This window comes from Dicentrarchus labrax, unplaced genomic scaffold (assembly GCF_905237075.1).
Source record: "Dicentrarchus labrax unplaced genomic scaffold, dlabrax2021, whole genome shotgun sequence".
Taxonomy (NCBI): Eukaryota; Metazoa; Chordata; class Actinopteri; family Moronidae; genus Dicentrarchus; species Dicentrarchus labrax.
Window position 1 is genome coordinate 722,553 of NW_026136709.1, and position 26,171 is coordinate 748,723.

Genomic DNA, 26,171 nt, shown 5'->3' on the forward strand with positions numbered 1-26,171 from the left:
ATTAGTGTCAGAACTACAGCTTAATGTTTAGTCACTGTTCAGGCTGACATTAGTTTAATTTTATTTTGTCTTCTTTGGGTCTCAGTTTAAAAGCAGTATTTTGGTTTGATACTCATTAAACAATGAATGAATGAACATTTGTACAGAGTCCTTGACCTGCTGCTGTGTGTATATAAGAACTGGTAACAGACAGGTCTGAAAAGGTGTCACATACCTGCAGGTAAGAATACAGGTTTTGTTTTTTTATTAAGAATGAACAAGAACAGAAAAGAATTGCAAAATGAATTCATAGTAAAATAGATGCATGTGCTTCCACCCTATGGTCATATGTTGAAGTACAGCACATCAGACAGTACATTTACAAAGTCAGTGCAATAAAACAGTCTGAAACTGTTTTTGTACAGTGATCAGTGAGGTCCGGACCCCAGAAACACTTCTCTCCAGTAGTGAGCCATGTCTTGTTTCATGATTGGATTTCGATATAAAAATACAGTTTTTCAAAAAGTACTTATATTTGCAGATAATACATACTTTTACTCAAGTAAGGTTTTGAATGCAGGTCAGTATTTAACTAGTGATATTGATGCTATGTCAGATGAGTTGCCTTGCATGTGCTGTTGGAAATATTAAATAAGTTCACGGTATATTACTTGATTTGGAAGTGTAGCAAATAACTACATGCACATTTGTACACACAAAACACCTTGCACCCCCCTTTTTTTTTGTTGAGGAGCCAAAACCTAAGACTTCTACTACTAAAATTTAACGATAAAATAATCTTGATTCAGATTTCCAACTGATAGAATAAAATTCAATCAAATGTAATAAATTCAGAATCAGCGACAGATGATGAAGGACCTAGCTGTACAGCCTTTATGCCTTTATGTAGTGCTCAACGGAGAGAGCAGTCTGTCATCTGTACCTTCAGACCTTTCTATTGTCCCACCTGCTATGACTAGTGCAATGAGTAACTCAGGTTGATCAGCTGATATCCTGTTTTTCTCGCCCGGGCAGATACAGGAAGTCACAGCGCTGCTGCAGAAGAGTTTTTTTCACTTTTAAACGGTGTGAAAACGAACAAGGTGGTGAATCACACTCAAGAGTTATGGACAGACTGAAGTGTGTGCTGTTGGTGCTCTGCTTCCAAAGCTGCTGGCACCTGCTTCAAACTCTGGAACAAGGTACTGACCTGCAGTATGCTGGTGACACAGGAGACAGGTTAACCTGAGCTGTGGATCTACATCAGCACCTGATGAGTCATGTGATCGTAGATTGTCTTGTTTAATGTAATTGTTTTGTTCTCCATGTGTGACAAAGGACAGCATATGGAGAAAGACAAAGAGTCTGTTCTCTTTGTCTTTCTCCTGTTCAAAGTACATTGTTTCACTGTGAGCTGCCAGACTGTTCTGTTCAGTGACCACCCAGAGCAAACAAACTCAGCTGGTCCAGCTATACTCACCACTACTTTTGGCTGTTTAAAGCTGCAGTGGGTAACTTTTATAAAAATAACTTTTTGTCATATTTGCTGAAACTGTCACTATGTATGATACATGAAACTACATGAGATTATCCGTGAAAAAAAATCTGGTTCCTCTGGCTCCTCCTAATGCTTCTCATGGCATTGGCAACAATCCACCTGCCTGAACGAAAACAACCAATCAGAGCCAAGAAGACGCTTTGGGTCGGTGGCTTGAAGATAGTTGATTGTCCCAGCATCGATATTTGATGACCTGGGAATGATTTTTTTTTACATTATCTGTCCCATGTACTACTGTCATGATATAATGAAAGTTTCAGCAAATACGTTACCTACTGCAGCTTTAACGAATGAAAAATTCACACGTCACACATGTCTATTACAACCTCACTAACACTAAAAATGTACCTGTGACAGAGTGTTGTGGTCCCCAACAGCTGCTCTGCGTTTTGTGGGGCTTGCGGACTGGGGCGGCGTTCCTTTCCCTCCATACTACACTTCTCATGAGGAGGCCGTTGCCACAGAGGTGGACCGGCTGGCTCGGACGGAGGGGGTGGACTTTGTCCTCAGCCTGGGAGATCACTTCTACTTCAGTGGGGTCAAGAATGTGGAAGACCCCCGCTTTAAGGTCAGCTCACAGAGCAAACACTGGGAGAGTAAGATGTAATTTTTGATGTACGAGTCTCATGTCAGGTCACAGGTAAATCTCAACTTCCTTTGCAGCAGCAGACTTTGCATGAAGGGCATTTCTTTCTCTATTAGCAATGTTTATTTGTATGTTTCAGTCCTGGGCTGCAGTCCAATAGTCCAAAATATCAGGGTCCTATGTCCTTTCCTAAACACCGTTCCTTGACCTCGATGGACAATGTCAATCAATATTTGATATAAGATATTTGAACTTAAAAACATTGTTTTGGCACATTAGTAAAGCATTGAATAGAAATATCTAAAGGTGGCATTAGAAATCAGTAAGTTGTTTCACTTAGTCTAAAATGTGGTCAGAACATAACAATTAACATAAACATAATCATTATTATTATTTTTTATAAACCTGGCTGCATATTAATTATCTATTGATCTATGAAGTGTGAACTAATCACAAAAAGTCACAGTGAGATAGTGCTGAGCAACAGGAAGTGATGATAAGTACTGCATTAATTCATGCATTCAATCATCATGAGTCATGCATTGGTCAAGCATTACCTAAGTTTATGATTTGTACCAAGATTTTCTTACTAATTTACCACGTTGTGACCCTGTTTCCTAATTTCTAATCCAGTTAGCAACCTGCTATCATCTTTGTTTGGATGAGTAAGTTAAAGGAACGTGGGGTGTTTGGGTTCGATTTATTATGGTAGCTACCACAAAGGTTTACCTGTTTTGTTTGAAACTTTTTATAGCCTAAATACCTTTTGAATAAACAACAAAACTGTTAGACTTAGCAGTGGCTCTATTCACAAGTGCTCTATACTATTTTAAATAACTGATCCCAGACAACTCTTTCAAATAAATGAAATAATATTTTAACAGCTTTTTGCAGTGTAACACAAATAATATTTACTTTGTTAGTTAAAAAGAAAAAAAAAGGAAATAACACAATTACCCAAATTAGACCTCCTTTAAATATAGCTGAAATACTAACTTTTAAACAGAATAACCAGAAAGGGCAAATCACTGTAGAAAAATAGGCACTCAGAAAATATACTAAATGCAATTGGCAATATCAAAGTACTACACAAAATCTAAGTAATCTGTCTCTGACAAAATTCCTATTTCTTACCCCTTTAACACTATTTCTCTATCAGACTAAGATCAAGTCAAGAAATGCACGTTACTGTCCTCAGCTACAGATTCTGCTGTTATTCAGCAAGCTATGTACCATAACGTCATTATTTTCAACTGTACTTTAGCTCTACATTTCTGTCTCCCGTCTCTCTTGTCGCTTTTTTCTCCCACCCCCTTTTTACCTACGGCCAATTACCAAAAGGTGACATTGAGTGATACCTACAGCAACCAATCAAATGAAACGGCATGAACCAAGGACATAAATCTGTATATTTTCATTTATTTTACCACACTTTTTTCTTCAACTACTGTATAGAGCAGTTTATTGTAACTACTTAAACTGTATTTATTATTAATTTATGTCAATCTCTCTTTTTTGATTATTAAATTCTGATAGTCAGGTTGGGGTTTGGAGTTGGAGTTTCCGATCAGATCCAACATTTTAGAATCCCCAGTGATGCTTCTGGTTTGCCCCCAGTGAACACTAATGTCAGTGCTCATGGTGGGGAAGCTGGTGAGGGACCATGTCTTTCTGAATCACCATATAGTTTTGTTAAAGTACTGGAACAAGGACATACTGTATATAACATCAGTTTGTGATGGAAAAGAGGATTATTTTTTAACTTCAGTGACAATTGTAGGCAATTTATGGTGAACTAAAGTATATAAGAGGTGAATTACTATGACAGAATGATGAATGATAAATGGTTTCCCATCCACAGCACACATTTGAAAGGGTTTTCTCTCAGCCCTCTCTACTGGATATCCCATGGTATCTGATTGCTGGAAACCACGACCACATGGGCAATATCTCAGCTCAGATGGCTTACTCTAACACGTCCCACCGATGGTAAATATCAAACACTACAAACATGCTTCAATAGAATATCTCTTCTTATCTCTAATCTAGGCAGAAATGGAAAGAGTAAACCCTCCTACACTCACTTTTAGTCTGACTATTCTTTTTCAGTCTGCTTCCTGTATTTTAGTAGTTCAGTATATCATTGTGTCTGTTCTGTGTCTGTAGGAATTACCCAGGTCTCTACTATGACCTCCAATTTACTGCCCCACACACAAACATATCAGTGAGCGTCCTGATGATTGACACTGTAGTGTTATGTGGAAACACCTACGACCAACCCCAGCCTTCAGGACCAGAGGACCCCAGAGCAGCAGAGGATCAGTGGAACTGGATCAGGTCTAAACTGGCCAGCAGCAGGTAAGCCACAATGTTTTAAAGGTAAGGACTGGAGGGATGAACAGCTTTCTTTCAAAATATATTTCCTCATTTGCATTTGGTGTTTTAAAGAACACTTCATTATTTCAATGTCATGTGTTAGTTTAAAGAGCAGTATATGGAGGGCAAAATTAAATTGCAGTCCAGGATATAATGCCATAATGAGCTGCTGCCTTAGATTTCAGATATGTAATGCACACATTACGGTGGGAAATTTAATGAAACCTGCAGTGCACATTTTGGCAACGCCGTTTTCATTTCAATGAAATTAATTCCATTTCAGATTGAGCCTCTGTGTCCTATATGTTTTTGTGTTCATTTATCCTTATTCTTTCCTTTAATATGTCATCCATCTGTACATGAAGTGGAAGCAGAAATAACTTGATTGGTTGCATGTTAGGTTAACACATTGGCAAATGCAAATTAACCGTTGACATATCTGGCAGGTCAGTCAGTACAAAGTCAGATAAGTGGTTATTTTCTGTTCTAGTGGAGACCCCAAATATGTCAAACTGAGTTTTAGTGCATCTGGGATGCATACTTGAATCATAAGTGGTAAATATACAAATCAAGTCTGTTTAAAGCCACAGTTTGTAGAACATTTTTTGATGCAGTGTGAATGATGCTCCCAGTGTATCAGTGTAGACAGAGATCAAGCTCATTTATGCAATCACAATCATTTGGAAGATGTGTAAGGTTTAGTTGGTTGAGGACCCTTACAACCAGGATGAAAACCAGCAGAACTGAGGAGTAAAGTGTAGTGTATGAATAAGCAGCATCAGTCAGGTAGAGGTTTATGTCCAGAGCTCTGATTTACTGGTGTCTAAACACAGATTGTACAAAGTCCACAATCTTCATCACCAAAACATTACACAGCATGACAAGAACAGCTTCACCAGTGTAGCAGGTTCCAGCAGCCAGGGCGATAATAACCTTCATCCTCTCTCTGAGACACCCTGACCCTGCTTTTCCAACCCACTTTTATACTTGTGGAAGTTATCATTCCCACGACTACCGTGAAGATACAAAAACTCTCCCACTTAAATCTAACAGATATTTGCAATTGAATCAGAATAATATTTAAATAAACCAAATACACATGACTTTAAACTAATACAGATTAAACAAACTGCATAAAGCAACTAAGGAAATACTTACCAAAAGCCCTAAACTTAAACAAACTCCTCAACCCGCTCCTCTCTTTTCTCCTGACTACTTGGTACAGCCTGATGAGTTGATTGGCAGCCAATTGCCACCAGCTGAGTACTGTACACTCTCGTCTCTGCACTCCATGAAAACATGCCCCCCAGGAAGTAGACCTCAAAGAGAGAGTGGTTAGTGGGTTTAAAATAAAAGCACAATATAACAACAGAATAAACTTCCTGCATTAGTCTGCTCTTGTCTAATTTAACAGTCAATGTGTTTTGGTGTGTCATTTTTCACCTTAGTTAGGGGGATGTTTCCCAGCTTTAATCATATAAAAATGTACAGATAAGTAACTGCACAAGGTAAAACATGCATGCAAGGCAATCAAAAAGAGAATCGCCAAAGATGGAAAAATATACATTTTACAGTTTGAACTGATCACCTATGCTTGTGCTGCTGGCTCCTCTGGATTAGACTGACAAATTGTATGACTTGTCCCAGGTCAGATTACGTTCTGGTGGCTGGTCATTATCCTGTGTGGTCCATTGGCCATCATGGACCAACATCCTGTCTGGTCAACAGACTGAGGCCCCTACTGAAGAAATACAGAGTCACTGCCTACCTGTGTGGCCATGATCACAATCTGCAGGTATGTACCAAACATTCAGTTGGGAAATGTGTGTGTCTGTCCAGCAGTTAAATGGTCCAGCTGTCTGCTTATCTGTCCATTATTTACATGATCTCAGATGTCACTAATCACATTTATTTAAGGTGCATCTCATTGCATGTTAATATTATTTAAAAAATATTGAATTCTATCGAACCTGTTTACCTATTATAATATAATATTTGTCCAGTGTTTATATACATTTTAATGCAGAAATGTTACATATTAAAGATAAAATATAAAGATAAAAAAATAAAGATAGTCTAATAAAGAGTCTTTTTATTGTCATTTTCACAGTATGTACAGCATTTTACATGATTTTCGTGTCCGTCATTTGGAACAATAATGGGAAATGTGGGGTTCCCTGGCTCAGGGGTTTGAACCACAATGTCCCCGGCTGCTGATGAGTGATGGACTGTCACAATATTTTGTACCTTCATGGAACACAGACAATGAATCTTAATGACTGGTCTCCTCTTCTAACAGTTTATCAAAGAGGATGATGGGAGCTCATATGTAGTCAGCGGGAGTGGGAGTGTCAGCGACCCTGCAACCAGTCACAGGGACAGTTTCCCTCTGTTGTGGCAGCTCTACTCCAGTCCTGTCAATCACACAGTGGGAGGACTTGTTTACTTCCAGGTCACTGAGCATCAGATGAGGGTCAGTTTCATGCAGACAGATGGGAAATGTGTCTACCAAGCAGAGCTGCCAGCACGCACTGTCTGAGGCTCCTCATCAGTCTACAGTTATGTTCTGTTAAAAGCATGATCCAACCCATTCTCCTCTCCTGTTCCCTCAGTTTCTTCAGTATGATAACTGCCTCCTATAGGAACAAACTCATACGTATCACACACAGCACCTCCAAAATAATTGGTCTCCCCACCCCCAACCTCTCAGACCTCAACAACAAAGCCATCACACAAAGAGCACACAATATTGCACCAGACTCCAGGCACCCCCCTCACCCCTTCTTCACATTGCTTCCATCAAGCTGCAGATACAGATCCCTGGCCTAGAAACAGGCTCGCTATGGCAAGAGTTTTTTGTCCCTTCTGCCGTAGCAATGCTCAACAAAGCACCTTGGTAGCCATCATGTGTAAATATTATGTGCTGTTTTTGGATGGTTATGTTGTGTATGTATTTTTGTGAGGTTATGTAATTGTAACAACAAATTTCCTGGAAAGGACAATAAATAATGTCTTATAATATATATTATTATTTGACTACTGCTACTTAATGCTTTTAAGTTTTTTCACCCTGTCATTATTGATATGGTTCAATGGCCAAAAACAATTGTCTTAAACTGACGTTAAGGAGTGATCTTTTTGGTGATGGTAGATTATTGTTTCAGTTTATTTATTATTGTTCTAATTATATGATGCAATGATGTTTATATTCCAACTGTATTGTAAAGTCTGTACATAAATACACAAATATATAAACCAGGGGTGCCCAGACTTTTTCCCTTAGGAGGCAAAACTGAAATGTGATACAAAATGGTACTAAGATCCAAAGTTCCCTTAACTGATTTCCTGCTTCCTGAGTGTCAGATTATGAAAAATAATTTAGATTTTTTTTTAATTTTTTTTTTATTGTCATGCACACAAGGTGCCCAACCCTCATAGGTTTACAAGCCACCAGAAAAAACAGTTGCAGTGATCAAACATTAGATTCCATTACAAATTATAGATTTTTATATGGCTCAGTCTTAAACAATATATTTAACCTTCTCTCCCAAGCTTGGCACAAAAAGTGCCCCACAGGAAATGCTCCCTTCTTGAAGTACAATTTCATTTTTTTATAATTATCTAGCCAAAGGAAATCATCATAAATGGAGAACATTTAGACAGGACCCAGATCAAGTCTCACAGAAAATAACAGCATGCACAGTGATTTATTTACACTAATGCCAAAAGTTCCACCTGCAACAAAAGCTTGTGGTCTGAGGACTATTCTATATTTTTAACCGTCTTTCATGCATGTAGAAATCGAAACAAAATAACAAACAGATGTTATTTTGTATGAAGGGCTGTTTTGGACATGAAGAACAAAACTGAAAAAGTGGTTCAACCAGAGTGACAAGTGAAAGGACAGAAAGAGACAAAGATCCTCTGAGCAACAGTTCAATGAGAATGTAAGATATCAGCAGTCATTGAAAGAAACTGTTAGCTTAGCATCAAGCTGTGCAGATTCATACAGAGTAACAGTGTCAAGTGCACAAAAGGCTGTGGCTCAGAGGTAGAGCGGGTTTTCCACTAAGCTGAAGGTTGTTGGTACGATCCCTGGCTCCTCCCTGCTCCATGTGAAAGTATCCTTGAGCAAGCTCCTGAACCGCAAATTGCTCTCAATTCTGTGTCATCTGTGTGTGAATGTGCATGAATGAGTTTCTGTTCGATTGAAAAACTACAGGTCCATTTACTATTAATGTCTCTAACAAGCTGGAATTAATGGGTGTGTTGCTTTAGCAAAGCTGTTCTTATAACTTCAAAATAGAAACAGAAGTTGGGTGTAGGCTAGCACTGTTGAATATCAGCTGAACATACTATGGACTAACTTATTACAGTACTGAGGAGACTGCAGAGGGCCCAAAGAAACACAGGTTCCTAAAATGTTTAGAGCCCAGTGGCACTGTTGTGGTTCAATAATGATCTCTGGTCACTGACGCTTTTCTGGACTGGACTGAGATAGGACCAACCCAAAGCCTCTTTCTTGAAGATAACAAACCATCTTTATTTGACAACCTGGGAATGAGACTCAACATTAAACTGTCTTTCTCGCCTCTGATTGGTTGTTTTCATTCAGTCCCAGTGGATTCTTGCAAATGAGGAGCCAAAGGAACCTGATTTTTTCACAGATTATCTGTCTGTAAAAGTTACCAACCGCAGCTTAAATAAAGTACAGATATTTACCAATATATTGATTTGTTAACAATTTTGTGATGACACTGGTTACCAAAATTCCAAACCAAAAAATAGTTTTCTTTAAAACATTAGTATGATTTCTAAAAATTAATTTTGAAATAATAAATATTGTCCGTGTTCTGTAAAATATTTATTCTTCAACATTTCACCACATAATAAAATGATCTGCAATCTAAAATATAAAACAGCTAAAAATACCATCATATACAAATGTGTTAATTTCATCTAAACAATTAAACAATAAATTAAGCATTGGATACAAAAATAATATATTCTAGGTGATGATGATTTCCCATAAAGTGTTGTGTATCAAACCCTCATCATGACAACATTTCAAGTTAGAAAGTACACTATAAAATGAAATAAATAAAATCCGTTGCTAGTGTTTATCTATTATCAGAGGTACCACTCCCCAAATATAAAAGACAAGAAATATTACAGCTTCAGCAATATGACTAAAGTACAGCAGGAGTGTTCAAACAGTGATAGTCTCTTTTTCTGCAGCTTAAAATGATAAAGGAAGAATATATCTGACACATTCAGAGGCAGTTTCACAGAAGCCAAAGGAAGGATTGATTCCAGTGTCTGACAGTGGAATGTTGAACTAAATCTGACACAGGCTCAGTTCAGTTGTACCGCATGTTCCCACACTAATGCAGGTGTCTCTATGCATCCTGGAGTGGCACTTGTTTTCCTCTTCTCTGAGCTTTCTTCACGCGCCTGCAGCACACCACTGTGACAGCAATGATTAGGCCGATCATCAGCAGGATGAAAAAGATGGCAGCAGCGATCGAACCCACTGAAAACCCTGCAGACATAGGAAGACCCCATTACATTAAAAGACTTCTTTGATCTCGGTGCAAAAAACCAAATTATTTGGAAACCTCAAATGTTTTCCGATGTTTTGACAGATTATCTAAACCTCAACTGTTTTTCGATGTTTAACAGATTATCTAAAGCACCAGTTCTCAAAGTATGGTACGTGAGCTGCCTCTCATGGTACATGAAGGAATCTCTGAAATATTAAATCCATAATATTTTTAAAAATGTAATACTATCAAAAAAACTAACGGTGATTGAAGTCTTAACTAATAAGCTGATGAAATATTAGAAATACTCTACATCTGTGGGTTGACCACAAATAAAGTGGTACCATTGTACTTTCTGTAAATTAGGATGTAGCATAGTTAAAGGAAAAACCTGACAAAATATGTGATTTGTATATGAAATACAAAATGAAACAAAAGTCCCCACAATGCACCCCTATAGGCTGCAATATTCATCACATCCCACAAAACAAAACTCTTGCACAGAATGAACACCATTCTCAGTCAGTGGGGCCAGAATGAGTTTCAAAGTGGGGGGGCCTCCAGCCCCTGGGTGACGCTAGTGAACTTGTTCAGGTGAACTTTCTTTCAATCTCAAAGGCGACTGTACAACTAAAAAATTTGAGAAATCAGTGGCATCAATATACCTAGGAAATCCATCCATCCTCTGGAGGATCTCAGTCTCTAGTTTACGCTTGTACAGTTTCATGAGGCTGTGATTTCCTATGAGTCACAATAGCTCATTTTATACAGTGGTCTCACTCCAATGAAATGGCTACTATGTGGACTGACATCATCATATATGAATACAGTTGGGCTCATTGAATCCACAAGAGTCTCAGCTTTTCCAGCCAAATTATGCAATTTCAATACTGTTGGACGCCAGTATGCAGAAATATATTCAATTACACTAGATGAAAATCCATGCAAAAAACTGTATGGGATTAGCATGAAGCGGGCGTGTAACTTTGGAGCATTATTTAGCTGCCCTCTCGACAGACAGTGTAGACAACACATAGAAAATCATATCTGTCTACTATTTATAGTAAAGGCATTAAGGAGTCACACACACATCCCACTCAGAGGGAGTGTTGCTGAGTTGCATTTCTTATAATCCAAACAAAAAAACCTGAGTCATCCTCCACCAGTCACTGTGTGTCTGTATGGAAAGGCTGAGGTGATTGGGAGCTTAACATGCATGTGTCCAGAGTGTTTTTTTCCCCACTGAATCAATGATTACCACCCTGGACAGAAATATGCCACCTACCCACATATGTCATTGCTCATTGCTTCCACATGAGGGTGCTGTTAGATTTCTAAAAATCAGTCTTTGTGCTCAAAAGCCAAAGTGATATCTATTTGTTAAATCTTTTACGCCATTCATCTGTAGTGTCTCCCCTTAAACATTTCTCACCACACACCCTCTGATGATGCAATTTGTGTCACTCGAACCCTCGTGTAATAAAGTATAATTCCGGCTTTAGAATCAGGCCACCTCACCTTCAAAGAAGGGCTTGTCGTTTTCGGAGCACTTAGTGAGGCTCAGCTCTCCCAGCTGCTTGTCGGGATTGCGGCTGGGGATGTAGGCCTGTACGTTGAAGCAGTAGCTCTCCCCTCGGTCCAGGTTGGTCAGCTCTATCGTGCTGGTCTTGGAGTTGTACACTTTCTGCAGACAGCACAGAGGGAAAACGTTGTCCATATGGTCTTGTTGGTGTGCGTGTTTGACGCTGCTGTTGTGATGTCTGCTGTCACTCACCTTGCCGGTGCTCCGGTTTTTCCGATAGGTGACCTTATACTCAAGCTGGCTTGAGAAGATATCCCTGATGGTCAGCTGGTGGCCATCATTAAACAGGGCGGTGAGTGGGTCAGTCACATACAGGGTGGTATTCTTTTTGTCTTCGCTGACCTCCAGCTTGAAGTCAGGTTTACCTATATCAGCTGTGGATAAGACAAGGGGGATTGTAAGTTCTGTTCTGTCATTTCTATTCATGTATTGTATTGTAACTCAATGTTCAACAAAATGCTGTAAAAGTACCCTCTTGGATGCCCCTTTGGTAGATAAAACATGATAAAGGACCCTCTATGGTGCTTATCCTAACCCTGACTTAGCTGTTTCACCATAAATGCATCACAACTTTTGGCACTCCTTTTTATTTTTATTTTTTTGCTTCTGTCCCTCAAACAGTCTGGGTCTGCCACTGGAGAGCAGTGATTGTGCTGAGCAGGTTTACCCTGGAGATGTCTTTGTAAGATGTAAAAAGCAGTCTTCCTTCAATTTACCATGGTCATTATAATGAATTTAAAGTAAGCTTAAAGTAGGTATGAAATAAAAATAAGAACTAGAAAAAAAACAAAATCTAACGATATTGTATCACTGAACATAAATAAAAATATACAGGAAATGTCAATTGTGTCAAATCTGTCAACAGAACAAACATGAGGAGACTGGGAAGTCTACATAACTGTGAGTCATTGTGTTTGTACTATAACGCCTATTGTAAACTTTTCCCAAATACAAAAAATTTACAAATACCCCCCATATCATAATAACATTGAAATTAATGAAAAACTAAACTAAAACTGAAACTGAAACTAAACTGAAATGAAAGCAAAGATTAAAACCAAAATTAAAGTTGCAGTAGGTAACTTTCATAAAAAATAACAATAATAATTTTCACTGTATCCTGACAGTAGAACATGAGACAGATAATCTGTGAAAAAATCTGGTTCCTCTGGCTCCTCCTAGTGTTTTTTTCATTTCTTTTTAGTGACGTCAACTTTTTCCCAAAGCTCAGCAACTGACTCTGTGAGTAATTAATAATAGAGATGACAGTGGCTACTACGGTATTAAGAGTAAGAAACTGGAATAGTCCTTTATTGGGCACTGTGTGTGTGTGTGTGTGTGTGTGTAAATGTGTGTATCGGCTCTTTTCTGCTGCAGAAGAACCTACTGTCTTTGTAAGGGCAAAATCGTGGCGAGCTGCTGTGGGGGGCCTCGATGTCATCGGAGGTGATGCCCGGCAGGGGTTCAGACAGGACGTCAGCTGTGTAGCAGGCCTTCAGGTCGGTCAGATAGCTGGTCAGATCGCAGACTGTCGCAGAGGAGCGGATACAGTGAGAGGTCCTCTGTTTGTTCCCACTAATCCTGCAACGGTTTGACAGATCACATTATTCATTATACGGTACGACTATGGACACAAACAGTCTAAGGAATCATTAATATAAGCACAGGTGTAAGAAAATGGATGACAGAACAACATGTCATTGAAGGTCTTTAATGATTAATGACTAGGGCTGCAAAATTAATCAAAATATTTTCTAATCTCAATATGGCCAAGTGCAACATTCAAGTGCATTTGCTGAAACTTGTTTGATAAAGGTGTGACAAACTGTATTATAATGAAGTACTGTAGTGCTGAAGAGATGTCCTGGCCTACCTCTCCTGGTTTAAGAAAACATGTTTGCTTGGTACAGACCTCAACAGCTCACATCGTCACCATTTTATAAGTTACAATGAAAATGTTGATGTCAAATTATCATTCCCACTAATTGTGAATCATATGGCAATATCTATCAAATGAATCACCACATGATTTTTTTATCACATCATGCAGCCCTACTAACGACAATATTTAGTATGTTAATGTATGTTGAGGCCCCTCTTGAAAACAAGATGGTACATCTCTAGGAGTTATTTATTTATTTCATGTTTATTTGTATTGTACCAAATATAGCTAAAAGATAATTTTCCTTTTAGTCCATGGGCAGAGGTCACTAGTGATGTGCAAGATAAAACACCATAACGAAAAATAAGACACAAAACCCAAGAAGAACACTCATTCCGAAACAAACAACAGAAATACAACATCAGCAGTACCAATACTGGCCAAATTCAGTGCCTCACAGCTCAGTGATTACCGACCTGATTGTCCTTCAGCCATGTTTTCACACTACATTTAAATTGTTTCACAGTACTACACCCTCTGATACTCAGCGATGAAAAATTCCACATCCCGGTGATCTTCACTGAGAAACAGTTGTAGATGTAGAGGTATGTTTTAGATTCTGATTCTGATTGAAGTTTAACACAACAGTCCCCTCTGGGAGGTTGTGAAGGATTTTGTTTCATATAGCAACACTGGACATAAACATAAAGTTCTCAAAGGTCAACAGGTTAAACTGTGTCTTTTTGTTTTTTAAAAATTAGACCATTATCAACAATCCTAAATATCTGACATGCTGAACTTCCTGTACCCTCTGTCCTTTCACAGTCCTTTCAGGAAGAGGGGAATTGCTTCCTCTAATGGAAAAAACACACTAACTGTTTTGAACAACTTAAATGTCAGGCATGAATAAGTCATCCTATTTTCTCCATAACCTCTGGTTACCTATGGTAAATTTTAATTAGCATATTAACATATTATACTTTTTTTTACATTTGTTTTGCCTGCCTTTAATCGATAGTGACGGCTGTTAGTGACAGGAAAGGTTAGAGAGAATGGGGATGACGCGCAGCAAAGAGCCCCAGATCAGAGTTGAACCCATGGCCGCTGCAGGACCTAGTGTTGGAACATGGGGAACCAGCTCTACGAGGCAAGCCATGCATGCACCCCGAAAATATTATACTTACTCATACTTTACCAATGAACAAAAATCAATAGATCTGTGCTCAGCTCAGCCAGTACTAAAAAGTGGAATTCTAAAATTGCACTGTAGGTATTTACTTTTTAAGACATAGGCCTGACTGTTAATCACAGTACGATACACCACAAAAACAATGTAACAATTGAATCTATTGTGGAGCAGCGTTACAGTTGTTAAGGGTTAAGGATGTTTTGATGTTTAAACATTTTTCTTATATTGAATCAGTTATTATATTATATTTTTTATATCATATTTATTATTATCTATACAACGATCTTTAGCCTAAAACCAGCATTCCAGTAAAAGCTTTTACTGGATCAATAATGGATTCTTATCAATCCTTTGCTGCCATTAATCTTTCCCTCAAGGTTATTCAGCGAGGTTGTCAGAGGGCTGTGTGCTTCAGTCAACACAACTGAGTTTGTCTTGGAGGGAAGTCAGTATGAATGAGCTGGGAACACAGGGTGCAGGTACTTACGTAGAGAACTCCACTGTGTAGGAGTACTCAGCTGATGGTTTGGGCTCCCAGGTCAGAAGCGTTTTAAAGTTGGTGGATTTCCAAGTGACATTCTGCGCTTGGGGATAGGAGCCTGCAAAATGAAAGAGGTCATGTCAAATACAATTCTAACACCTTTCAAAACGGTGTTCAAGGTTGCATAATCAAACTCACTTTAAGTTAGAATGACCGTCAGAAAACAATGCACCAAAGGTCTTTTATATTTGCAGATAGTTGTACAACATGTCGTATGTATGGCATTCCAAAAGCTACCCCTTTTCTGTAATAAAACCTTAATAATGGCCCTTTACAACTATCATATGGGATCACACTAAGTTATTAGAGGGAAAACATCTTTGTGCACGCTATGTACTGCTGAAACGGAGATAATAAAGTGTTCAGACTCATCGGGCACACAAGGTGATTTTAATGAAGTGCTGAGTGAAAGGCGTTGCTCTTATCAGTGTTAATAAAAGATCCTTGCTTGTGTATCTTCATGGACTTTATGGACTGTTCGGTCACTACCACCAACACTTGCAGTTTATTTTTTCTGACTTCAAGTAAGTGTGCTATGGACAACACATGAGAAAAAAGCTGTTTTGACAGCAACTGCCTGAGGCTGAGCTTACAATAAGACTCATAAAGTTGTTGCTTCCTGTAGGCAGAGAGGGCAAACAGAACACACTCAGGGAACATTCTGCTGCAAGTTTTGCAATGGACCTCGAGGGTCATCACATGGGACAATTTAGAAACTGGACTTTAAAAAGTGGGACAATTAAAAACAGATTTAGTGCCTACACAGTCCCACAGTGAGCAGGAACAGACACAGGCACTTTTCTAACTGCAAAAGTAGCAACAGCAATAATGTGCAAGGTGCTTCATTCTGTCTGTGTTATCAGAATCCTGGACATTAATGGGTTACAGGTAGAGCTGCAACGATCAGCTCATTAGTCAACTATTAAGTCAATCGGCAACTATTTTGATAATCGATTAATTATTTCTACCCAGCATCTGTGTGATTGGTAAGACGAGGTGCCTGCAGAGCCCAAAGGATACACAGCCCTTCACCCTGCTGCCATCTGGGAAGAGGTACAGGAGCTTCCGCTGCCATACCACCAGACTACAAAGCAGCTTCTTCTCTGAGTTTCTTCCTCAGTATATGATGAAAAATATACGTATACATATTTTTTCACTGGCTGACCTTCATTCATCCTCTATGACAGTAAAATGAATATCTTTGGGTCATGGACAAAGCAAGACATTTGAGGACATTTTCTTGGGTTATGGGAAACAACATTTTTCTGATATTTTAAGGACCAAACAACTAATGGAAAAAAATGACATACAGATTAATGGATAATAAAAATAATTATTAGTTGCAGCCTAATTTACAACTAATATTGACTTAAGATGGTAGGAATACACATACACCAGTTAAAACTAATATTTCAGTACATTCTTCAATAAATGACATTTTCCCCCTATGGACAGCCTCTTCTAGAAGACTTAAAGAAGCTTTAAAGCATGTCAAAAATGTAATTCTAAATTTGACCCTGTACACTGTATAGCATGTATGACCTGATGATTGTACCTTTTGCCACCTTGCACATTCTCTACAAAACCATTTAAAACTATGAAAAGTAACACACATTAATAAATAAGAGTCAGTGTGGCAAAAAAGGTTTATATACAAAGCTTCTTGTGCCCACCTATAGAATGAGCTTTATACAGTTCCATTTGTCATTTCACCACCAGGGCTGTAGAATGAACTTCAGGTCAGCTCCCTTTATGTTACTGGTTCAAACTTAACATATATAAAACGATATAGAGCCAGTGCAGTAACCATGAACATTTACAAAGAGCCTTTCAATCCAAATGCAACAAATGTGATACATTCACAAACAAGTCTTTCTCTTTATACTGGGATTTACACTGACGTCTTTTAACCACAATGTAAAGCCAAAGGCACATTTCCACATTTGTAGACAATAACGATTATTAATATTATTTAGAAAATGATAATAAATACATAAATAAATAAATAATAAATGTATTAATAAGTCATACAAATCTTACACGATGAAATAAGCCTCAGTCTCCGCCTGTTCATACGAACCCATCTCTCATGGTTTCTACTAATGTGGAATATTATATATATATAATATAATATCTCTTCCTGCAGTGACACATTGTGTAGATGTTTGAGTATTGAGATTCAATCTTTCAAAGTCGTATAGGACGAGCGCGCGAGCTGTTCGGACTTACCTGAGACAGAACGTGCGCAGAGGAAGCAGACAGCGAGCAGAGTTGTGCGGAGTCTCATTGTCACCATGTCGGCTTCAGTTCCTCTCGGGTGATGTAGTCCAGATAAACGCTCGGTATGTCTCTGTTTCACAGCAGTAATGTTACCGGATCACCGTCTCGCTTCACACTGATTTCAAACCACTGCTTATAGCAGTGTAACCGCGCGAGGCGTGGCCAAATATGGAGCGTCCGGCTGTGGCGTCACCAGACTGGAGCACATATTATGTATGCAACTGAGGTCAGTCAGCGGGTACAATGGGGTACTGTCCTGGATTACAGCTCTTTCCACCGCACACAACTTAACCATACGTGACGTTACACTGCACAGTACCAAACTACATTCATTATTATTATTATTATTATTATTATTATTAATGCACACTGCTACAGATTTACAGCATTGCCTGGCAACATCCAGCAGTTATTATCTTTCCTTGAGGGGTTCCGGGGGTCCCCATATTTTAATTTAACTATTATTTAATTGACTAGAAGTATGAGATATTTTTTTTAAGACTGATAATTAACATACATTTTAATAGGTATTAACAACATTTTACACAAATGTTATGAATCAATCAACACTGTAAATGGTAAATGGACCTGTACTTGTATAGCGCCTTTCTATTCTTCCGACAACTCAAAGCGCTTTTACACTACCTGAGACATTCACCCTTTCACACACATTCACTCAGTGATGGTAAAAAGAAACTAACTCATTCATTCACATTCACACAGTGACGACGCAGCATCAGGAGCAATTTGGGGTTCAGTTTATTGCTCAAGGATGGTTGCACTCCTCAGTATAACTTATAATTATTTCAAAGTGCTGATTCATTAACCACAGCTCAGCCTGCTGCTGGTGCTGTAGCAGAACTCAAAGCTCACCGACATCTCTCCTAAAGTTCATATGTACACAGTCTTGTCTCTTGAACTTTCTTCTTTGCACATTTCCTTTCCAATCAATGTCCCATTGTTTGTAGCGCTGACTCAACTGGAAGATTTTAATTCTCTAATTGTCAATATTAACAGCTTCACTCCAGTACAGGGTCTAATAGATGAGATAAATAGATAAAATCTTATTTCAAAATGTATAGATTTTATTTTATCTTATTTTATTTTATTTCTTTTTGGATTAGCCAGTATTTTACAGTTTATTACATTATGTATTTACTTATTTCCAAACTACTTATTCATGTTGTCTTCATCCTCATCTTCTTCTTCATGTTCATCATCATCAGTCACTACTATTAGTGTAGTTGTTCCAGTGCACTTTTGTCTCTGTTTCTCTGTCCTTCTGTCGTTACCTCTCTCTCTCTCTCTCTCTCTCTCCATGGGTCTCTGTAAATAATTGTATAAGTAAATAAGTAAGTAAGTAAGCTTTATTTTTACAGCACCTTTTTGACACAGAGATCCAAAGCGCTTTACAAACAACAAATAAACATAAGGGTATAACCATACCCAATCAAACAAACATAGGGAGCATGTAAATACAAACAAAGGAAGATAAAACAAGAGGGAAAGAATAAATTAAAAGAGAGACAACAGATTTTTTTATTTCTAAAGTTTTCCTGCTGGACTTAAGCTGTCTCCTACTTCACCGTAAGTCCATTCTCAGTGTATGTGCACTGGTGGATTCAAGTTTCTACATCACACTGTAGAAGATGCATACCTTCAACCCCCGTGGCTGCAAATGAAGCCAACACAGAAGCACATGCAGTTCCTCTAACGGCCACTCGAGGCTGGCTCCAGCAATGAGTCAATCTCCGTAAGGCGCCATATTAAAATGCTCAACTTTACAGCAGAAATGAACATTGTCAAAATATACAGCCTGGTAAAAAAAAGTTTGGGTCTCTAATGAGGTTAATGGCAGTTGCACAGGGGGTGAAGTTTTAGATAACTCACCTGTTTAAATTATATCAAGGCTTAAAGTTAAATAAGGACATGGCCACTTGGCCACTGACTATTACAGGTCTAAACATGTGGCTGTGTAGTAGTCAGTGGTGAAGTCATACCTTAAAGAATGGATGACATGCTTTGCAGGGGTATGCTGACGACACAAGATATTTACTACTGCATGACGTAACAGTGGAGAGAACTACTGTCAGGCCCACAGAAGCCTGGTTGGATCAGAGTAACTATGACAGCATCATTATGGATCTGACAGACACTGCAGCTCAGTGCATGAGTCAGGACACCCACTCATCAGGTGTCCACTGGAGGTGTATTAATAGGCTGCCAAACACACAGAAACAAAACCAAAAAAAAGCAAACACACAGTCACTGAGTTTATACTATGGTATAAAGTGTTTATAGAAAGGTTTCACTGTATTAACCACAGTTAACAATGAAAACCTTTCTGTTTTTATCATTGTCAGTAAAAGTATTTGCAATTTTGATCAAGTAAAAAAGAGAGCAGTGGCAGCCTGGAAGGTACAAACAGTAAAATGCTGTAAAATGGTCAGAACCTGCACATGATCTGTACTGTGACGACACAAGCAAAACCACTGGTTGCTTCATGTGGTACACTGCTTTAATGTGGCTTTTGTTTTCCTTTATCTAGAGCTAGCTGGGAATATCTTGCACCATGCCAGACCTTGCCCCCCATCCCCATTATCCCTCACTCTCCCTCCCTCCCTGACTGTGAGGGGCCCACCGCGGTCTGCTGTGGCTTTTGAATACCAAGGAATCCCTCTGACGGGAAGGACTGAATGCAACCACTTTACTAATTCTTTCCAGTGTATAAAAGCACAGTGAGAGCCTTCACACACACACACTGATAGTAAATTAACCAAGACTGCTAAGGGGATAGAGGCACAGAAAATTAAAGAGTTGAGCAAAAACTCAAATAAAACTCCTCAGATTTCGGTTTGGATTGCTTTCCCCATTTTCCCCAATAAATTCTACAGACCAGCTAATACAGCAACCACTCAGAGCATCCAGACATCATTGACTGATGACTATATTAAACCAAACTATTGGGAATAAAGGTCCATGTTCCCAGGACACTGGTGACTGAAAAGTTTTATTTACCTCTCACAATACATTTTCTAACATCTATCCATTTCCTTATATTTCGAGACGTCAACTAGAGATAGAATTCCAACAAAGTGATCCAAAACTACCACACTAAGCTGCACTCGCTTGGCTCTGTGCCCCATTGCATTCTACACAATGGGATGAGATCATTGGGCCTCTCCATCTATAGGACCATGCTACAGTCAGGGTTAATCAGCTCAGGCCACTGGATTTCGACCTTAATTACTTTCCCAGGCCTGTTCCTGGAAAGGAGAGAAGCAGCTGTACAGTATGGGTGCTAAAAGTTTGCTGTTAGTTAAGGCGTTAGTGGTCAATAACATGTGCGCAAAGGTTTTTGCATTAGTCATTTTTTAGATCCCAAGTGAATCTAAGCTCTAATTCCTTTTAATTCCATAAACAGCATAACAGGACTCCTTCCTGCAAATTCATGGGAAAGAGTGGTAATGATCAGGAATCCACTGGGAGTAGCCAGGAGTAAGATTAAGAAAACAGCCCTTCACAGGGCTCTAGATCAAAGTTTGACATTATTGAAACATTTTAAAAACATTAGCCAAATATTCCTGTTTGTCTTTTCCTTCACCAACAGGATTCATTGTCTCTGGAGTTCAATGGCTGGCTCATCCACCCAGCACATAGTTTTGGTTTTATTTGTCCAAGTTTGGAAATATCAGATTCTGACATTTTTACCTCTACCACAGTGGAGCTGGTTCTTACAGTAAAAGGAAAGCCCAATATGGATCTATTTTTCAGTCGATACAATAACCAATAATTACCAGTTTCTCACTTCAAGACTTGCATGTCAATGCAACCCCCAGACCACAGCTATTCTCAAGAAATCTAAAATGCAGTCACAGAGCTTTTTTAAAATTAACTACAACATTTATAGATGTCCTTTGAAAGGAATTCATGATGAATTTATAGAGAAATTGTCTCTCATTTGGAAGTGGAAGGAAAACTGAAACTGAGTCCGGGCTTTTTGGTACTTGTGTAATAAGTCTTTGAAATACTGTGGTTTAACTGATTGTTGCAGGGAACTAAAAAGTGATTACTTACATAACTCTATGTTGTAGTTGTTGTTGTTGTACGTTGTCTATACTGTGACAGGGGGATGTCTTCAAGCCAAAGGCCTGTGAGACTGGGTGTGACACTTCCTGTTTTGCTAGCTTTGTATATTTACTGACAGCCAGGACCAGCATCCTCTACAACAGAGTGTGGCCATCTGAGCAGTACATAAGTCACTGCTCTGCTTTTGCCTTTGATACATGTAGCAAGTATCAAGATGTGTATTAATCCGGAATGTCAGTGAGGGATGGTGCATATGTGGAAATGAAATTATGTAAAGTTAATTACACCTCTTCCCTTAGTGACATACAACAAAAGGAATGTTTACTTTAAATGAGAGTTCGAGGTGCATTTCTTGTTAAAGCCCCCCTCCAGTCAAGAGTTTGACACTAGTAGGATGTTTTCACATTAATCTGCTGAAAGTGGAAAGTTTCTCTGTGCTCACTGAAAATCAGATTTTAAGGGGCAAGGCCTACCAGCATGATTTGTGACATCATGTGTAGAAACGTGAAGCCTGCAATGTACACACTGGGAATGAACTTTACAGTGAGTAAAGAAAAAAAATGTTTTTTGCCCTTATTCCGACAAATACAATATTCCTACTAAGTTGTTTACATGGCTAATGAAAATGAATGTTCCACTAATATTCCTGTTTACATGCAAGTCTTAATGATGTACTATACATCCTGCAGAGCATTCATTCCCAGAGCCGGGGCGCAACCCAAAAATGCACATATTTTGTCTCATAAAGTGTACGCACATTGTGTTTTTTTTTACTAATAGAAAAAAACCTCAATGCCTTTATTTAGTTTCATTTATAAAGTCTCTAAAAGTAGAACAGGAGCCAGAGCCTTCAGTTACCAAGCTCCTCTCCTGTGGAACCAGCTTCCAGTTGTGGTTCGGGAGGCAGACACCCTCACCACATTCAAGAGTAGGCTTAAGACATTCCTCTTTGATAAAGCTTATAGTTAGGGCTGGATCAGGTGAGTCCTGAACCATCCCTTAGTTATGCTGATATAGGCCTAGACTATCGGGGGATTTCCCATGGTGCACTGAGCTCCTCTCTTCCTCTCTCTTTCTGCACTCATTCATGTTCCATTAATGCATGTTACTAACTTCACTTCTTCCCCGGAGTTCTTGTGCTTTCTCGTCTCACAGGTTCTCATGGATCCTGGTGGAGCCTCCTGCCATGGTCCTGCTTGACTGCCATTGCTAATATCACTGATATTATTGTTATTATTATTAGTAGTATTAGTATTACTACAGATACTATTATTACTATAGTCACTGCTCATTATCCCCCGTAGTTGTTGTCGTCTTCATCATCTTCTTCATGTTCATCATCATCATCATCAACATCAGTCACTACTATTAGTGTAGTTGTTGCTACTGTTTCTTTGTCTCTGTCTCTGTCCTCTGCTTAAAACCATTCATTAGGTCTTAATTATAATGTATTTGAGGTGTTTTCAATAACACTTAAAACAAAGCTATGATTCATCAAACAGATATCTCTTCAATATAGCTGCGTTGCGTATCCTAGAAAATATGACATGCAGAAATAGCAGCAAAAAATGGTCAGGAACCTTCATTTATGCACGAATTCGCTCTCACTGTGAGCTGTGTCACCATTGTTTGTAATTAAAGGCCGTTGTTGTGAAGTTAAACAATGCAGTTTTTTTCTTATTTTCGCCTGGTGTATTTGAATATTATTTATATATTAATATCCATAAACAGTATTGGAATTGTATATATTGGGAATGACCTCCAGACCTCTCAGATGTGTTTGCATAGCCTGAATGAAAGGAAACATGACAAATAAGCTGGGATCAGGCTGAGGACAGGACCAGTGGCACAGGGTCTAAAAGAAGCTTCCTACAGGAACAAGGTGCCTGGTTAACAAGCTTCCTGCAGACAAAAAGCAAGTAAAGTTCCTTAGTAAACACTTCCTGTTGAGAGGGACTGTGACATGCTGCTTCAAAAAGGTTATAATATTTGTTTTATTGATTTTGTCTGACCACAAGGAAGATTTATTTTCTCCTATTATTATTATTTTTATTTATTATTATTATTATTATTATTATTATTATTATTATTATTATTATTATTTTTATTTATTATTATTTTTTTTTTTTTACAAAAACCTGAAATATGAATTCAGGTTACATAAAATGATGGGAGTGGTGTGTTTTAGCTACACAGTGGAAAGTGACAGTATGAGCTGAGGCATACTAGGAGTCAATCACTGGACACAAAGAGTGTCTACAGTCAACCTGCTTATCAGCTGGCTCTAATGACTGATAAGAGCTAAACAGCAGGTTTACATTCCTCTGACAGCTTGGACACAAATAGAGCAGCCGCTCATACAGTTCAGGAACTATTTCATAGTCATCTTCAGAGGAATGTAGACACAATCAGAGTAATAAATATATATTTATAATTTTTCAGGTATCTGTACTTTACTTTTCTGACTGACTTCTACTTTTACTACCTACATTTTTACACAAATATATTTACGTTCTACTCCTTACATTTTCCAAACTGTCTCATTGTTTTAGATTAAATGCATTTGAGGGGAATTATCTATTATTATTATTATTATTATTATTATTATTATTATTATTATTACAGTGAAGACAACATGGAGCAAGAAAGACCAAGTAATCTGCTGCTTTTCAGTAACACATCCACAAAGACACCTTCACTGCAAATCCACTGCTCTCGCTATGTGTGGAGTATAACCTGATCGCATAGAATACATCTGTCTATTGTAAATCCAATACTATATAATTACAATACTCAATCATTTAAAAAAACATTGCCATTAAACATTAACATTCGTAGTAAATAATGCAACCAAGGCCACCATGCGTCAGGCACAAAGATTGGAATTGACATAAAACACCTTCCTGCCACCCTTATCACACATTAACCACAGCAAAGGAAGATCTGGTGGCGCAGCAGTGAACAGGACTCTGCAACCCTCACTGACAGGGAGTGGCTACAGAAAGCAATGCAGAACAAACTCCAGCCTTGTTCCTGTGAAGTGCTGAGGTGTTAGATTCCCTGCACAGAGATAATGACTAAATGAAGAGCAGCCACCGGCTGTAGTCATCCACAGGAGGAACTCTGTGGGAGGCCTCATGTACAGTCAGACATCTCCCATGTTGGAATTCAATTATCCAGTTTTGTTTCTGGAACCACTGGTTTCTGCAGCGTGAGCTCATTCAGTAGCTTTTCTGCCACTGAGTTGTCCTTTCCTCATTCACATTGTCCCAAGTTTGGAAACAATTATCTGACTATGTACCTGAATATTATTACACATACCAGCTAGCATATTTATATATATTTTTTTACTATTATTTTCTGTTTGCCTCACAAGTTGATAACAAGCACCCCCAACTGATGGCTGATGACCTCAGTCAGAAAAAAAAATATTTTGAGTTACTAGCCTCCAAATGGGGGTAAGCATATTTCTTGTATTTAACACAATGTTCATGTGTCAAATGAAATGGTATTCAACATATTTTTATGCTGTATATGCACAGATAGCTCATCCAAACCAATACACTTAAGTTACAGTTACAATTCAGACTAGCATGACCACCATGTGACCGAGAAGCTAAGCATCAGTAGTTATGAATATTGCAAATCAATGTGCACCTAAGTACTTAATATTGAAGAACAGACTGTCAAAGGGAGAAACAACAACAGAAAAAGCCAAAGACAGGGAACATCACACTCCCTTTTAACCCCTTTAAAATTAGTAATACAGTAAAATACAACAAACACATTAATGCATTGATTAATGCAGCAGTGATATTAATCTTAAAACATCTAAAACATCAGAAGGACTAGATAAAAAGCCATGGGATTATCATCACTGCAGTATTCTTAAAAAATTAAATGTTCTCAATTTTGGCAACTTGTCATTCTATTCTGATGCATGCCTTGTGTTATTTATTATTCAAAATTATTCATAATCTTGCACCCCCTCCTCTTAGATGATGTGTGGCAGTGCAGGTAGGTGACCTTTGTTCAATCAGCTATCTTTTTGAATGTAGTGAGGAAATGGAATTCCAGAACCACAACCATTAGAGGACGCTTTTCAAATAGAGCAGGTTTAGACCGAAGTCCTTATAACAAGAGTCCACCATGTTGAACTGCCATGTTTCCTGCTCACTCTGTTGATATTAGGTAAAACACAACAATTCTTATTTACAGGTGATTATACACAAATGAAAACATTCCTATGAATATCAAATTCAATTTCTGACATTAGATCCTCCTGAATGTTACACACTGGACCTTTAACAAACCAAGCCAAGCCAAGCTTCCTCTCTGATTTCAGCCACCACTCAAGCACCCAAACACAGGCGGGAGGAAACTGATCCTCTCTGAGGGACCAGAACCTAATGCCACACATTCAATAAGGAACAATTTAATCCCTTTTATATTTACATCAAATCATCCTGGGTATGACTGACACTGTAGTAAAGAACATGGTGCATAATGGGACACAATGAAGGAAATTAAGTAGTAACCACTTGTTAGTTTGTAACTAACTAAACT

The 26,171-nt window shown here is 38.4% G+C and overlaps 2 protein-coding genes across 3 annotated transcripts; one reads left to right on the forward strand and one right to left on the reverse strand.

Annotated features, from left to right (window-relative positions):
• Window positions 1-241: 241 nt before the first annotated feature.
• acp5b (acid phosphatase 5b, tartrate resistant) lies at window positions 242-7,549 on the forward strand. Of its 2 annotated transcripts, none has more exons than XM_051410270.1 (6): window positions 242-1,181; window positions 1,897-2,105; window positions 3,985-4,112; window positions 4,290-4,481; window positions 6,147-6,294; window positions 6,799-7,549. In XM_051410270.1, exons 1-6 carry the CDS (start codon window positions 1,106-1,108, stop codon window positions 7,036-7,038), a joined length of 993 nt encoding a protein of 330 aa, XP_051266230.1. In that variant the 5' UTR covers window positions 242-1,105; the 3' UTR covers window positions 7,039-7,549. The 2 variants fall into 2 exon arrangements, with proteins under 2 accessions (XP_051266230.1, XP_051266231.1); XM_051410271.1 differs by having other exon boundaries at window positions 252-1,181; window positions 1,915-2,105.
• Window positions 7,550-9,341: 1,792 nt separating this feature from the next.
• On the reverse strand, window positions 9,342-17,644 carry f3a (coagulation factor IIIa). The gene is made up of 6 exons (XM_051410281.1): window positions 17,466-17,644; window positions 15,183-15,294; window positions 13,012-13,205; window positions 11,817-11,998; window positions 11,561-11,726; window positions 9,342-10,041 (listed from the first exon to the last, which is right to left on the reverse strand). Exons 1-6 carry the CDS (start codon window positions 17,530-17,532, stop codon window positions 9,899-9,901), a joined length of 864 nt encoding a protein of 287 aa, XP_051266241.1. The 5' UTR covers window positions 17,533-17,644; the 3' UTR covers window positions 9,342-9,898.
• Between the last annotated feature and the right edge of the window lie 8,527 nt (window positions 17,645-26,171).